The sequence below is a fragment of the Prinia subflava genome, chromosome 8, assembly GCF_021018805.1.
Source record: "Prinia subflava isolate CZ2003 ecotype Zambia chromosome 8, Cam_Psub_1.2, whole genome shotgun sequence".
In the NCBI taxonomy this organism is placed as follows: Eukaryota; Metazoa; Chordata; class Aves; order Passeriformes; family Cisticolidae; genus Prinia; species Prinia subflava.
Window position 1 is genome coordinate 27,321,544 of NC_086254.1, and position 12,195 is coordinate 27,333,738.

The 12,195-nt window shown below is 46.7% G+C and overlaps 1 protein-coding gene across 1 annotated transcript in view; it reads left to right on the forward strand.

Moving 5' to 3' along the window:
- Window positions 1–12,195, forward strand: part of NTSR1 (neurotensin receptor 1) — a 55,890-nt gene that overhangs the window by 37,222 nt on the left and 6,473 nt on the right. The window contains exons 2-3 of the mRNA XM_063404304.1: window positions 226–427; window positions 11,528–11,618. Of these exons, the coding sequence (XP_063260374.1) occupies window positions 226–427; window positions 11,528–11,618 (293 nt within the window). The remainder of the gene's footprint in view (window positions 1–225; window positions 428–11,527; window positions 11,619–12,195) is intronic.

The window sequence follows — 12,195 nt, forward strand, 5'->3', positions numbered from 1 at the left end:
CTCTTTCCCTCCGGACACCACCTGGAATAAACGTCTTGAACTGCATCTGGGGGGTCAGAGCCTCTTTTGGAGTCCTTTATCCTATCCATGAAATATTCCTCCAAAGCCTTCTAAGGACTGAGCTAGCACTGGAACCTTGGAGGGGTTAAAGGAGGATTTATTTCAAAGGATTTATTTCAACCCCCTCTGATCCTATCCCTGACCGTGCCCCATCTCCCCCTGCAGGTCAACACCTTCATCTCCTTCGTGTTCCCCATGGTGGTCATCTCCGTGCTCAACACCATCATCGCCAACCAGCTGCTGGTGATGTTCAAGCAGGCGGCGCAGGAGAACCAGGTGTGCACCATTGGTGGGCAGCAGACCATGCTCAGCATGTCCATGGAGCCCAGCAGGGTGCAAGCCCTCAAGCACGGCGTCAGGGTGCTGCGTGAGTATCCTTCCCTCGATGATAAACACAACCTGGAGGGTTGTAGGAGTTTCTTGGTGATGGTAGGGACAGTTCTCAGGGTTGCTGTTCCCTGAGATTCTCCTCGGGGTTGCTGTTCCCTGAGGTAATAAGGTTTTCAGGTTAAAGAAGCCTGGGTTTCTCTAGCCTAGGTTCCACGCCAGAGCCAGAGAAGACAAGCTGAGTCCGCCAGTGCATGTTTGCAAGGTTGTTTATTCTTAATTATCTCTCAGTTCTTTCTCAGCTCTGCAAGGCGTCCCCAGCAGAGCAGGACACGCGGCAGGACTGGGTGGATCAGAGAGCCCCGCACCTTAAGTACGGTACCCTTGACCCAACCACCATCCAAAATGTACTTTTTATTTACAAAATTTTGCCAATACCTACTACCTATGCTAACATGTCATTTCTACTCTAAAACTTAAAATCCAACTCAGCAAAAGATGGGGAATGAGAGCAAGAACAAGGAGGACAGGACCACTCCCCAATTCCTCCATCTTGTCTCTTCAACCCCATATACTAAAAATCCTAGATTCTACATTTACATTCTAATAATGTAATAATTCATATTAATACTATGAATTCATAAATTCATAATAAACTAGCTACTACTTATTTTAAATTCTTTCAGTCTGTGATTCTTCCTGCATGTGAGTGTTCACTCCCATGGCCAAGAATCAAGAGCAGTGAACTCGTGGGCTCTGTGTGAGGCTGGCTGACCCCCTTGTACAGATCCCAGACCCCCTGTCCAGTACCCAAACCCTCCAGGGTGGCCAGAGGGGTATCCTGGACTCTGACAGACAGTGACAAAATATCTCTATAAGCAAAACAGCTGTGAGAACACGTGGTTTATTGTGAGTGCAGGGGCCTTGCTTGTAGCTGGTAAGCACAGCTAAAGCAGGCCAGGAAAGAGCAGGAAAAGAGGAGGAAAAGAGGAGGAAAAGAGAGGGGAAAAGAGAGGGCAAGGTTCTGGTAACTGTACAATAAGTGTCCTTCTGAGTTGAATAGTCTGTATTGAACCAACCAATCTAATACAAGATACCAATCTCACATTTATATACAGCCAATAGAACTGTCACTTCACCTTGGGCAAGCAGGAGGGTGTTGTTTAATCAAGGGAGATTGCCCCCAGCTAGGCACACTACTGTTCACTAGCTGATGGCTTGGCATTTCACATCTCAAAGCTTGCCTTCATTTCTGTCTCACTTGTTGGTCTCATACTCCCAGAATCTAAACCATCATATTTACAAGGCCTCTCTTCTTCATCCTTCCCAACACAGGGTAACAGGCAGGAACTGGAAAGCGCTTTCACCCAAAACACCCTCTCCTTCTCATCTTTACTTGTTGGTTTACAAAGCTAACGAGCAGACCTGCTTACTCTGGAAAAGCAAAACCAGCCCAGAATTTTAATGGTTTTCTCGACAGCAATTTAAGCCTTGCTCGTGTTGTTTCGTTACTTCCCTTTTTCTGCGGAGCTTCGGTTCAGTCAGAGCTTAAATAAAAGATCCTGCTCTCAGGAATTCAGCTGTGCTGCAGAATAGTGGATGTCTTGGTTAAATAAGCTGAGGAAAAGACAAAAGGATCTGGTAAATTAACCTTACAGAGGATAAAGCAAAAGCTGTTCAAAAATAGTCTCCAAAATATCTAACCAAGTGTGCCCATAGTGGCTTTAAACATTAGATGGGGAGGATTTGTTAGCAGAAAGCTTTCTGATGTTCTGGTGTTTTTAGAAGAGTTTGGGTTGGCAGGGACCTTAAAGTTCACCTAGTCCCAAGCCCTTGCCATGGTCAGGGACAATTCCACTCTGCCAGGTTGCTCCAAGCCCTGTCCAGCCTGGCCTTGGACACTTCCAGGGACCAGGCTCCTTGGTATTTGAAGTAGTTTGGCCCAGACCACATTTCCAATGAGAGAAGTCCCTGGAGAAGGCACCAGGAGCCTCCAGGACATTTTTCCAGCTGTTTTTCCCATGCAGCTCTCCTTGCCCATGCCATAGGTGAGGCACTGCATGCATCCCAGCTTCCAACTGGGAAACGCCTACTGAGAAAAAGGAAAGAAAAGCCCAGAGAACATTAAATTCCCCACAATTATTTTATTGGACTGTGTTTGTTTACTGTCTCTGCACCCCAGTGAACTGTTATCCAGGGGTGGGGGAGGAGGGAGCCTTGCTTCTCCACAGAGCCTGCAAGGACTCTGCTCCTTGCTATCCTTTTCTGTTTTTAACACTTCTGCCTGCTGCCATGAAGTGAGACTCTGCCTTTTCTCACTCGTGCTGCACCACCTCACACCTCTCTCTCTCCTTTTAGTATTGCCATCCTCTTTGATCATCAAGAAGAGAGAGCTCTTCATGAATAATAGCAGAGAAACCTAAATCTACACCTGGCATCCCTAGCATTGGAGGAAGTGCATCCCTCACCCACAGGTCCACATCTCCTCTGAGGCACTGAAAAACAACCCTCCCCTTTCTGAACAATAAGCATAATTTTCTTTTTCATCATCTTCTGCTTCCTCTTTTTCTTCTCCAGGCAAATTTTTGGGTTTGCTGTGTACTGCAAAAGCTGGGAATATTTGGCAGCAGTGAGGGTTTCAGTCTGCAGCCTGAGATGGTTCAGAAGTGGGTCAGATGTGGCACCACGGGGTGCAGCAATGCCCAGGTATTCCAGGCATCTCCTCAGGGCCACCCCTGCAGCAGGACTGAGCTCCCCTCCCTGCTGGGAAGGCAAGGAGAGGGCAGCTGCTTATTGCATTTCTGTGCTGAGGAAGATGCAGCAAATGAAAAAATCCTCCCTGTCTTTTTTCAGGGATTCAATCCACCACGCAGAAATGCTCTCTTTATCTAGCAAATGGGAGTGAAATCCTGCTGCATTTCAGTTTTTCAGATGCACTTGATTATTGGAGGTGCTTGATTCACGCTCACATTTGTCATCTGGCCCCCCATGAATTATATTTTAATAACCCAGGTCTCTGAGCTGTCTGAAAAGCAGCAAAAAATACACAAGGATGCACATGATTTATCCTGGCATCCATGACAGCCAAAATCATGAACAGGGTCTGGGCTCACCCTGGGAAGAGGGTGGGAAAAGAAAAATGACACTTGTCTCTCCTTATAAAACTGTTGGCAGAGTATCAGGATTTCATGGAGGTAAAAGTATTTTCCATTTCCAAAAGTGAACTTTGGCCTGAAGTACAGCAGAGGCTGATTTGGGCTTGAGGGTGAAATTTTTTAGCACTCGTAAAAGTAGTGCTTAGAAAACAATATTTTGTGCTTCGTGGTGTGCAGAGCTGCTGGATAAGATCAGAGCAGAAAAAAACCTTCCTTGCTCCAAATATACTGAGATTAAGTATTTGTTTATATTGAAATGAGAGCTAAAAGTGGCCAGGCTAACAGCCTCACTCCAAACATCCACAACATTTCGGTAGCATTTGTGTGTTTTCTTGGCTCTGTCTGACTTTGGTCATGTACAGAATAATGAGGGTGATCAGAATCAAGGAATGTGTCAGGCCCGTTGCCTGGGAGCCACCTCATTAAGTCAGTAAGCATGAGATTCCTGATTGTAATTCCCTCTCTGCTGTCAGAGTTCACCAGGTGTGAGGATTCAAATTCAGAGGGCTCCAGGCACTTGCAGCTTCCCAGCTTTTTTTTTTTCTGAGGATAACAGGGTAACCAGTTCTGTTGTTAAGAATACCTTCCACTGAGAGATTTCATTTCATCCTTCCCATTCCTTCCACTGACTCCAATTTCTGTTGCTGTTCCTTGGCTATGTTGGAGCCCTGGAATGCTGAGTCTCCCAAAGCTGTGTGATACTTCACAGAAGTGTGGACACTCTCTGATTGCACAGCCTGATAGGCCAATCACTTGACAAAATTCTAAATAATCCTTAAATACTGACATGCACACACACCCCAGAACAATCATGGAATCATGGAATGGTTTGGGTTGGAAGAGACATTAAAACTCTTCTCATTCCACCCCTGACATGGGCAGGGACACCTTCCAAGTTGCTCCCAGCCCTGTCCTACCTGGCCTTGGACACTTCCAGGGATGGGGCAGCCACAGCTTCTCTGAGTAGCCTTTGCCAGGGCCTCACCACAATCACAGGGAAGAACTTTTTCTTAATATCCAGTCTAACCCTTCCTTCTTTCACTTTAAAGCTATTCCCCTTTTCCTGTAACCCCAGGCCCTTGTCCCAAGTCCCTCTCCAGCCTTCTTGGAGCTCCTTTAGGCACTGGAAGGCTGCACCAAATCCTTCCTGGAGCCTTCTCCAGGCTGAACAAACACAATGCTCTCTGCTGCTCAAAAAATCAAGGTGTATTTGAGCTTGGCTCAGGGTGAAAGCTCTGTTCAGCCAAAATATCTTCTGGAAAGGGAACAGTTTTGTGGCATGGACTGACACCCCACCAATGCACCTCCCTGCAGCCCCTGCCCCTCCGAGCAGCCCTCAGCAGCTCCTGGCTGCCAGATCAGTGTTAGATCAGTTCCCACGTGGATGGGAGGAAGGCAGGAGTTACTGAGAGCCACAGCTGAGCTCTGATAACAACATTGAGACAAATTGATGGACATCAAGGGGAGGCTTTGCAAGGGGACGTTGGCTAAGCCTATTAAAATGTAATCAGTTCCAGGTAGCGTTTGCTCTGTTACTGATGCTGCTTAGTGAAAGCAATTATAAAGCACTTAGAGGTTTAACCAATTAAAAGAATATCCTTCAGTCTCCCACAGCTGGCTGGGTGGTGCCTCAGTAAATGCTTTTTAGCAGATGAAGTCAAGCCGTGTTTTTTATTGAATGTCTGTGAATTCTTAAATTATCATTTTGGGGCCTCTGCATTTTGTCAAGTAATACAAGACAAAGGCCAAGAATTAATGATGTATTCATGTATTTCATTAATTTGTGCATTAATAAGTCCCCTTCTGAACAAACACTTTGAGGAGTCCATTCATTTCTCCTCATCAATGCTCCAAGTCTGAGTTATTCATTTCAGGAGGAGAATATTGCCATGAGATTTAGTATAACCAGCCTACAGACAGGAAGAGTAAATAGCTCATACTTTGCAACCACAATACACAGAAGAGCATCAGTCTAAAACTCCTTAAACAGTTGTATTTCATAATTCCCATATTCTAAGGAAAGCAGATTTATTTGTTCATGAATCATTTCTTTACAAGAAAGGAACAAAATGCATGGCAGTTTGTATCTCTAATAAAAAGTCTGAGCAACTCCAAGTGGAGTTCAGCAGAACCCCTGTGGCATTAAGCTTGAGTGGAAGCTGATTTTAACAGCTGAAGTGTCACACTGAAATTTGGGAGGATAAATTACCTATTTAACAGTTGTATATATTTCCCAGAGATGTTTGCAGTTGTAGGTTTACTCTGCAGCCTGCCAAGTGAGATAAAACGAGCAGCATCAGAGGGCTCTATAAACACCCTCCAAGGAGCAAAAACCAGGGGTGGCTGCACCTCTTGGGCAGGGAGTCTCTTTTTTCCCCTCTCCCAAGACGTGTCCCTTTGCTGGCACCACAGCTCAGCCTAGCACAGCATTCCTGCAGGAATTGCAGGTCCTTGTGGCTGCATCTCTGCAGAAAACTCCGGGATTTGCCATGCCCTGAAAGCAGATTTTCCAGGTGTTAAGCTGTGCCAGTGTGAGTGTTTCAAAGGTTAACTGATGTGATCTTAAACATGAAGTCTGGCCAGGGCTTTAGTCACTGTAGAAGCATGCAGTGAATACAGCTCCAGGGTCCCTTTGATGAGCAGAAACCATTCTGGGAGGAACAAAGGATCTGTGAAACTCAAAACTGGAGGGGAAAGAAGAAAGGGCTGCAGAGGAAGCCAGTTCAGGTTACACCTGATCTCACCAAATAGAAGGAGACTTGAACCTGGTGAGGATAAGAGGGATCCCTTCTCTACCTTTCAAAGGGGAAATTCTCTTCCTTTCTTCTTCCTTCTCCTCCAAACATTCAGACATCCCCAGGAGGAATGGCATGGATAAAGTTTAAATGGAATCAAGCAACCTCTTCTCTAATTTCCAAAAGAATAATTACCTTAGAAGGAAACTTGGGAAGAGACCCCAGTTTGCACTGGGACAGCAGTCATGTGCTGCTTGGTAGTGTCTGTACTTGGGCCAGCTTTAATCTGTATTTTCTGCCTTGCTCCTTATGGATGAAACTGGTGCCAGGGGATGATTTAACCACTGGCGTGAGCTGGGGCAGAAATTCACATCTATTTTCAAATCTGTCATCTGAAGCCATTAAAAATCAGGACTGGAGAATATAGTCTGAGTGAAACATGTTGATTTTGAATACCAAAAGGTTTTTCCATTCACTGTGCTGTCTCGCACTAATAAAGAAGAAGGTAGGATTTTTCAATAATATTTTCAAGAGCATTAGGGGATTGTATCCAGCAAATGCTGTGTGTTTTCATTGGTGTCTAAAGGAGCTGAGGACTTCCCAAGCTCATTGTTATTCCCAATTTCTTTGCTCTCCTGGTTCACGCTGGTGGTCCTCAATCCCTGCTGATTGTTATCGACTTTTATGGAAATCCTTTATTCCACAGCCTTATGACCCAAATACCAACATAAGGAGTTTTAATTTTACTGGGCTCATGCCTACCCTGGCAGCTCCTGCAATCCCTACTTTGGGGCCTGCTGATATAAACATTGCCAAGAGCCTGTCAGGTAGAACATCGTGTTAATATAAACAGCACCTCCAGGTTTAACGAGGCAGCACCAGCTGTGCCTGCACTTGGCCCAGCTTTCACCACCTCTCATATCAAACAGCATTTTGTGAGAGGTTCTCCTGTAAGGGCATCGACTAAATATGTGTATAAACTGCAGGAGCTTGGGATATACAGGGACTGTTTCTCCAAAAATCATCATTACCCTGCCACAAGTCTGATAACCTTTAGAACACCTCATTAGCTCCAGCTGGAGTGTGTGCACCCCTTGGGCAGCCTTGGGGATGAGCCTGAAACACAGAAAAGGCTGAGAGCTGTTGTTCAGGGCGGTCAGTGCCTCCCCAAACAGCTCCTGCCTTTGCTCACAAATTCCACCGTGCTGTTCCACATCTGTATGTGGCTCAGCTCCCCTTCAAATGCAGAGAGAAAGAAAGAAATTGGTTGAAATAGTCTGGACAAAGCTATCAAGGGATGATGGATCTGAGCCTCTCTGGAGGCTTAGCAGCAGCAGAGGTGGTTGTAGGAAGGAGCAGCATCCCTTTTCTGCCTGTCCTGGAGAGAAAGGAGGACAGGACAGAGGGACACCCTCGCCGAGGGCCACCCCGGGAGCAGGGCTGTGACTCAGCACTCCCAGAGGGGCTGGAGGAGATGAAGGGAGGAGGAGAACACCAGCCCAGCCCTTGGAGCTGCAGCAGCTCCCCGGGTGCCTGTGTGAGTCAGCAGCTCCTCACCCCTGGCTGTCCCGGGGCTCTGAGTCACTCCCAACCTCACACGGCCCCAAGAAGGTTTGGGGGCTTGAAACCCTCCTGAGCATCACCCCTGAGCTCAGCCAAACCAGCCAAACCAGCCAAACCAGGGGCTCCTGACTGCTGGTGCCTTGCCCTGTGCACATGCTGACCCAGAGGTGGTCCTGGAGCAGGGCAGCTTCCCAGCCTCAGCCCAGGAAACACTCAAGGCAAAATAAAACACCCGGTGTGATCTAACAGAATTTAACTCCCAGGATTGCTCCCACACCCAGTTTAGTCTGAGAATTGAGACTGGCACAGTTTAAATCTCCTGTGCAATGAAAAAGATGTCAGTCAGAATTGATGCTTCTCTCTGCAGGACTTCCTGAAGGAAAAACAAACCAGGGCTCATCCTCTGCCACTCCCCCTTCCTCTCCCCTTCTTCCCTGACATGCAGTTCAAACAAGCAGAGAATAGAGCCATTATGAGACAAAATAGAAAGACACAGGATGTAATAATTCAGGGTTTAATACACATTTAAACTGGGAGTTTGATTTAGAAGGGGAATGAGGGCATACATTGGTGAAAGGATCATTCCTGGCACACTGGGGTCATCTTGCTGGGGTACCACATCCACTCCCCAGCCTTGAGGTTTGGCACCTCATTTGCTCGAATATGGGAAATATCAGGAGCTCATGGAGCAACTCTGCTCCTATTAGAACCTTATTGAATTAATTAGAAGTGAGGGATGTGTCTGGTTTATTTTTAGTTCAAAAAAGAAAGGCAGGAAATCTCCAGGCTCACAAACGCCATCCTGGACAGTCACCCCATCACACACTGAGTCAAACCCTGCCCCTGCAGTGCTCAGCCACAGCAGGCTGACCTGCTCCTTACTCCACCAAAGGAACCCATGTGCCAAGCTTTTGATGATGAAGAACACATCCTAGGAGCTCATAACAACAATAAAAAATCATTTTGGCAGACAGTTAGCTCAGGAATTTTTTTACAGCTCAACTGTTTTGACAGGCAGGTGCTCAGGGAAGAACAAAACAGCAGGAAAAGGAGCCAGGTATCTGAGAGAAAAGGATATTTTCACTCTGTATTAGGTGAAAGTTAACACAGTCTCGTGTTTCATATTTGTCCCAGGGGAGAGGAACCAAGAGGGAAGGATTGCCACCCTAAATCTGCTTGATCCCTTGTATGATAAAATGAAAACATAGGGATTAAGGGTGACAAATTCAGGTCGGGATCTCCTAAGCTGTGCAGCACAGAACTGCACAGTGTGTCACCCAGCTGGGACTCCCAAATCAGACCATAAGAGTCTCCAGTGCACTTCACATGTTTAATAGAGTTTTAATTGTGGAGTGATTGCATGTGATATTACAGAATTATCACAGATTACTTAATTGCTGATGTTAAGCAGATACTTCTCTCAATATGTGTGTTTGTTACTATAGATCCATATTATTTGGCACAGCATTGCCTGAGCAGCAGAAGCAGAGATCACTTACCAGGAGAAAACCACTTTCATTTAACGTGTTGGTAAATTTAACAAGCAGATGTGTGAGATTCTTATAATTGGCTGTCGAAAGAATCTGGATCCTGCCGTTCCTCAAGAGCCGCACACGGGGCTGAGCAGCTGAGAAGTGCCAGTGCATGGAGGTTTCTGCAAAAATCATGATGTGCCTGAATGAACTTGTGTTTGGAGCCATTTGGGAAGCTGCTTTTGCAGCCTGAAAATCCAGCTAGTGCTGTGCAGGCGCTGGGAGAGCAGATGGGCTGGAGCTGTGATGTTGGCTCGCTCCCGTCGGCCCGAGGCTGATGGATGAGGAGGAGAGGCTGGAGAGGGTTGCTTCTCCTGCAGCCCCTGGGAGGGATCTCCTGCAGAGTCACAGGACTCCATCCAGGGCAAACCAAAGGCCCATCTGGCAGAGAAATGAATTTCTGGAGGTGGCCAAAAGTGGGTGCTCAGAACTGTGAAGGAGCAAGGCAGGCATCCATGCTCCCACTGAGGTTCCCAGGGGATGTCCCCACCTCTCCTGTGCCACACGTCGTGCAGGGGCTCTCCTGTCAAAGTCCCATCAAAGCTCCTCAGGGAAGGATTAGACACAGGTCAAATTCATCCACTTGATGGCATCTGAAGGGCTGCAGGCTGTCTGTGATGAATTACATCTGTGATCACTGCGGCCAGAGAGCAGCCAAAAAACAGCTTGAAAAAATGAATTCACTTGGACAAGAGAATAAAAACAGACCCTCTAGCCTTCTTTCCAAAACATATCCCTTCAGTTGCTTAAATCTTTACTGGATAAATGGCTTTTGCAGCGTTCCTGGAAGATGCTGTCATGCATTGTGAAATTTAACTTTCTCCATTGTTAGCTGTGTGTTTAATGAGAGAGGAGCTCATGGAGTTGGAGTAGGGCATGAGTTTGGAGCTGGACACCAGGGATTATTTAATTCCTGCTCTCCTGTGCCTCCTGGCTGAGCATGAGTGATGGGGAGATGCAGCCACAGCCAGACTTGTTCCTCCTAGACTGCATTATCCAAGGGAAACCCATCTTCTGCACATCTTCTCCTTGAGCTACGACATGGTCCCTGTGGGATGAGAGCATCTGGAGTTGGGACATATCCACATCAATATTTTCAATCCCAAGGCAGAAAACATCCCAGTCTTTGGCTCCACGTGCCAAATCCACATTGCACTTGTGGTGCCTCACTCTGGAGCAGAGCTTTGCTGCTTCCCAGCTCCTTACAGGTCACATAAAGGACAAGAGTGATGTGTCCCTTGTTGTCTGTAGAGCAAATTTGGGACCAAAAATTAACTTAATTATTTTATTTAGTTTTTATTTTCTTCTTGCCTTTTATTGTGTTATGTTTTAACTGAGATTTCTTTATTTCCTGTGAGGATTCTGCTTGAATCCTGCTGGTCCATAAAGAGGTAGAGACTATACAGCAAAAGGAAACAAATCTTTCTCTTGATTGCCTGATAGATCTGCTTTCTAATCCAGACTGACAAATGCACTCTATCAACAGCACTTTTATGCCTCAGAGTTGTTGCATTTTATTTTCCATTGTTTGACATCCCTTAGAATCTGGGAAGGAAAAAAAAAGCCATTGTGTCTCTCTCTGCTTGCCCTGTAATTGATCATTTTTATTATGGCAAAGTCCAGATCCAAACACGTTGTAATCTCAGGTATGGCACAAATGTAGAACAAAAAGACTAGAAAGAGCAGTTTAATGATGCTCAGCCACTGTGGGCCAGTGGCTCCATGTAACAAACTAATGGGATTAGAGTGGCCTGGCTGTCTGTCTACCTGGGTGAAAAACACACCTCAGCTGTCCCTGTGAATACCTTGGGTGAGATCCCAGTGCCGCAGGGGCGTGAAACACAGCTGCAAACAGAGTTTCCTTTCAGCCAGTGTCTGAACCAGGCACCACCAGTCTTTCATCTCTACCTTCTGCTGTTCCTAATGTCCCTGCCCCAGTGCTTTGTGCTGTTCTCTATTACTTATTTTACTTGTTTTTACAGACATTTGCAGGCTGGTTGTCCCTCAGAGTTATTAATCCTTTGCACTACAGCAATACAACAACAAGTCGGGCTGCAGGAAAACAGTCACAGCAATTAAACCTGAGCAGACAGGTCCCTTTTTCACCCTGAAGGAGAATTGCTCACCAAGTTAAGGCTTTTTTCCTGCCTTGCAGGTGCCGTGGTGATCGCCTTCGTGGTCTGCTGGCTCCCTTACCACATACGGCGCCTCATGTTCTGCTATGTCCCCTCCAGACACTGGACAGAGTGAGTCACAACGAGGGGGACACGAGGGGGACACGAGGGGGACACGGTCCCCCATGCCAGGACAGCCTGGGGGCTCAGGCTGGGGACCCCAGGGCACCCACAGGGGTGGAGATGGGAACAAAGGTGCTCTCCAACTCAGGGGTTACAGCCTCAATCTCCTAATTGCTGTTTTGTTTTTGTTTTCTTCTGGATGTCTCAGTGTTTTCCAGGCAAATTAAGAGTCTTTGTTTAACCTAAATCCCCCAGACACTGTGTGGGCAGCATTATCTTGAACCCCTCCTCCTCCTCACCCCTGCTGGTAACAGCAATGGGGCTTCACTCTGGCAGCCCCTGATGAAGTGATGTTTGCACAGGGGTTGGTACACCCAGAGTGGATTTCAGGCTCTGTGCCAGAGATATTGATCCCCAGCCCTGAGATGCAGCAGCTCCTGTCACAGTTTAGCTCCACGAGGCCACATTTCCTCTCTGACAGGGGAGGTGATACAGGTGGGGGAATAACTGTGCTACTTACTGAGCCTGGGCCAGGTTAGTTACTGGGTTTTTCAGGCAGTGCATCAAAATGAAATGCCAGCACTTG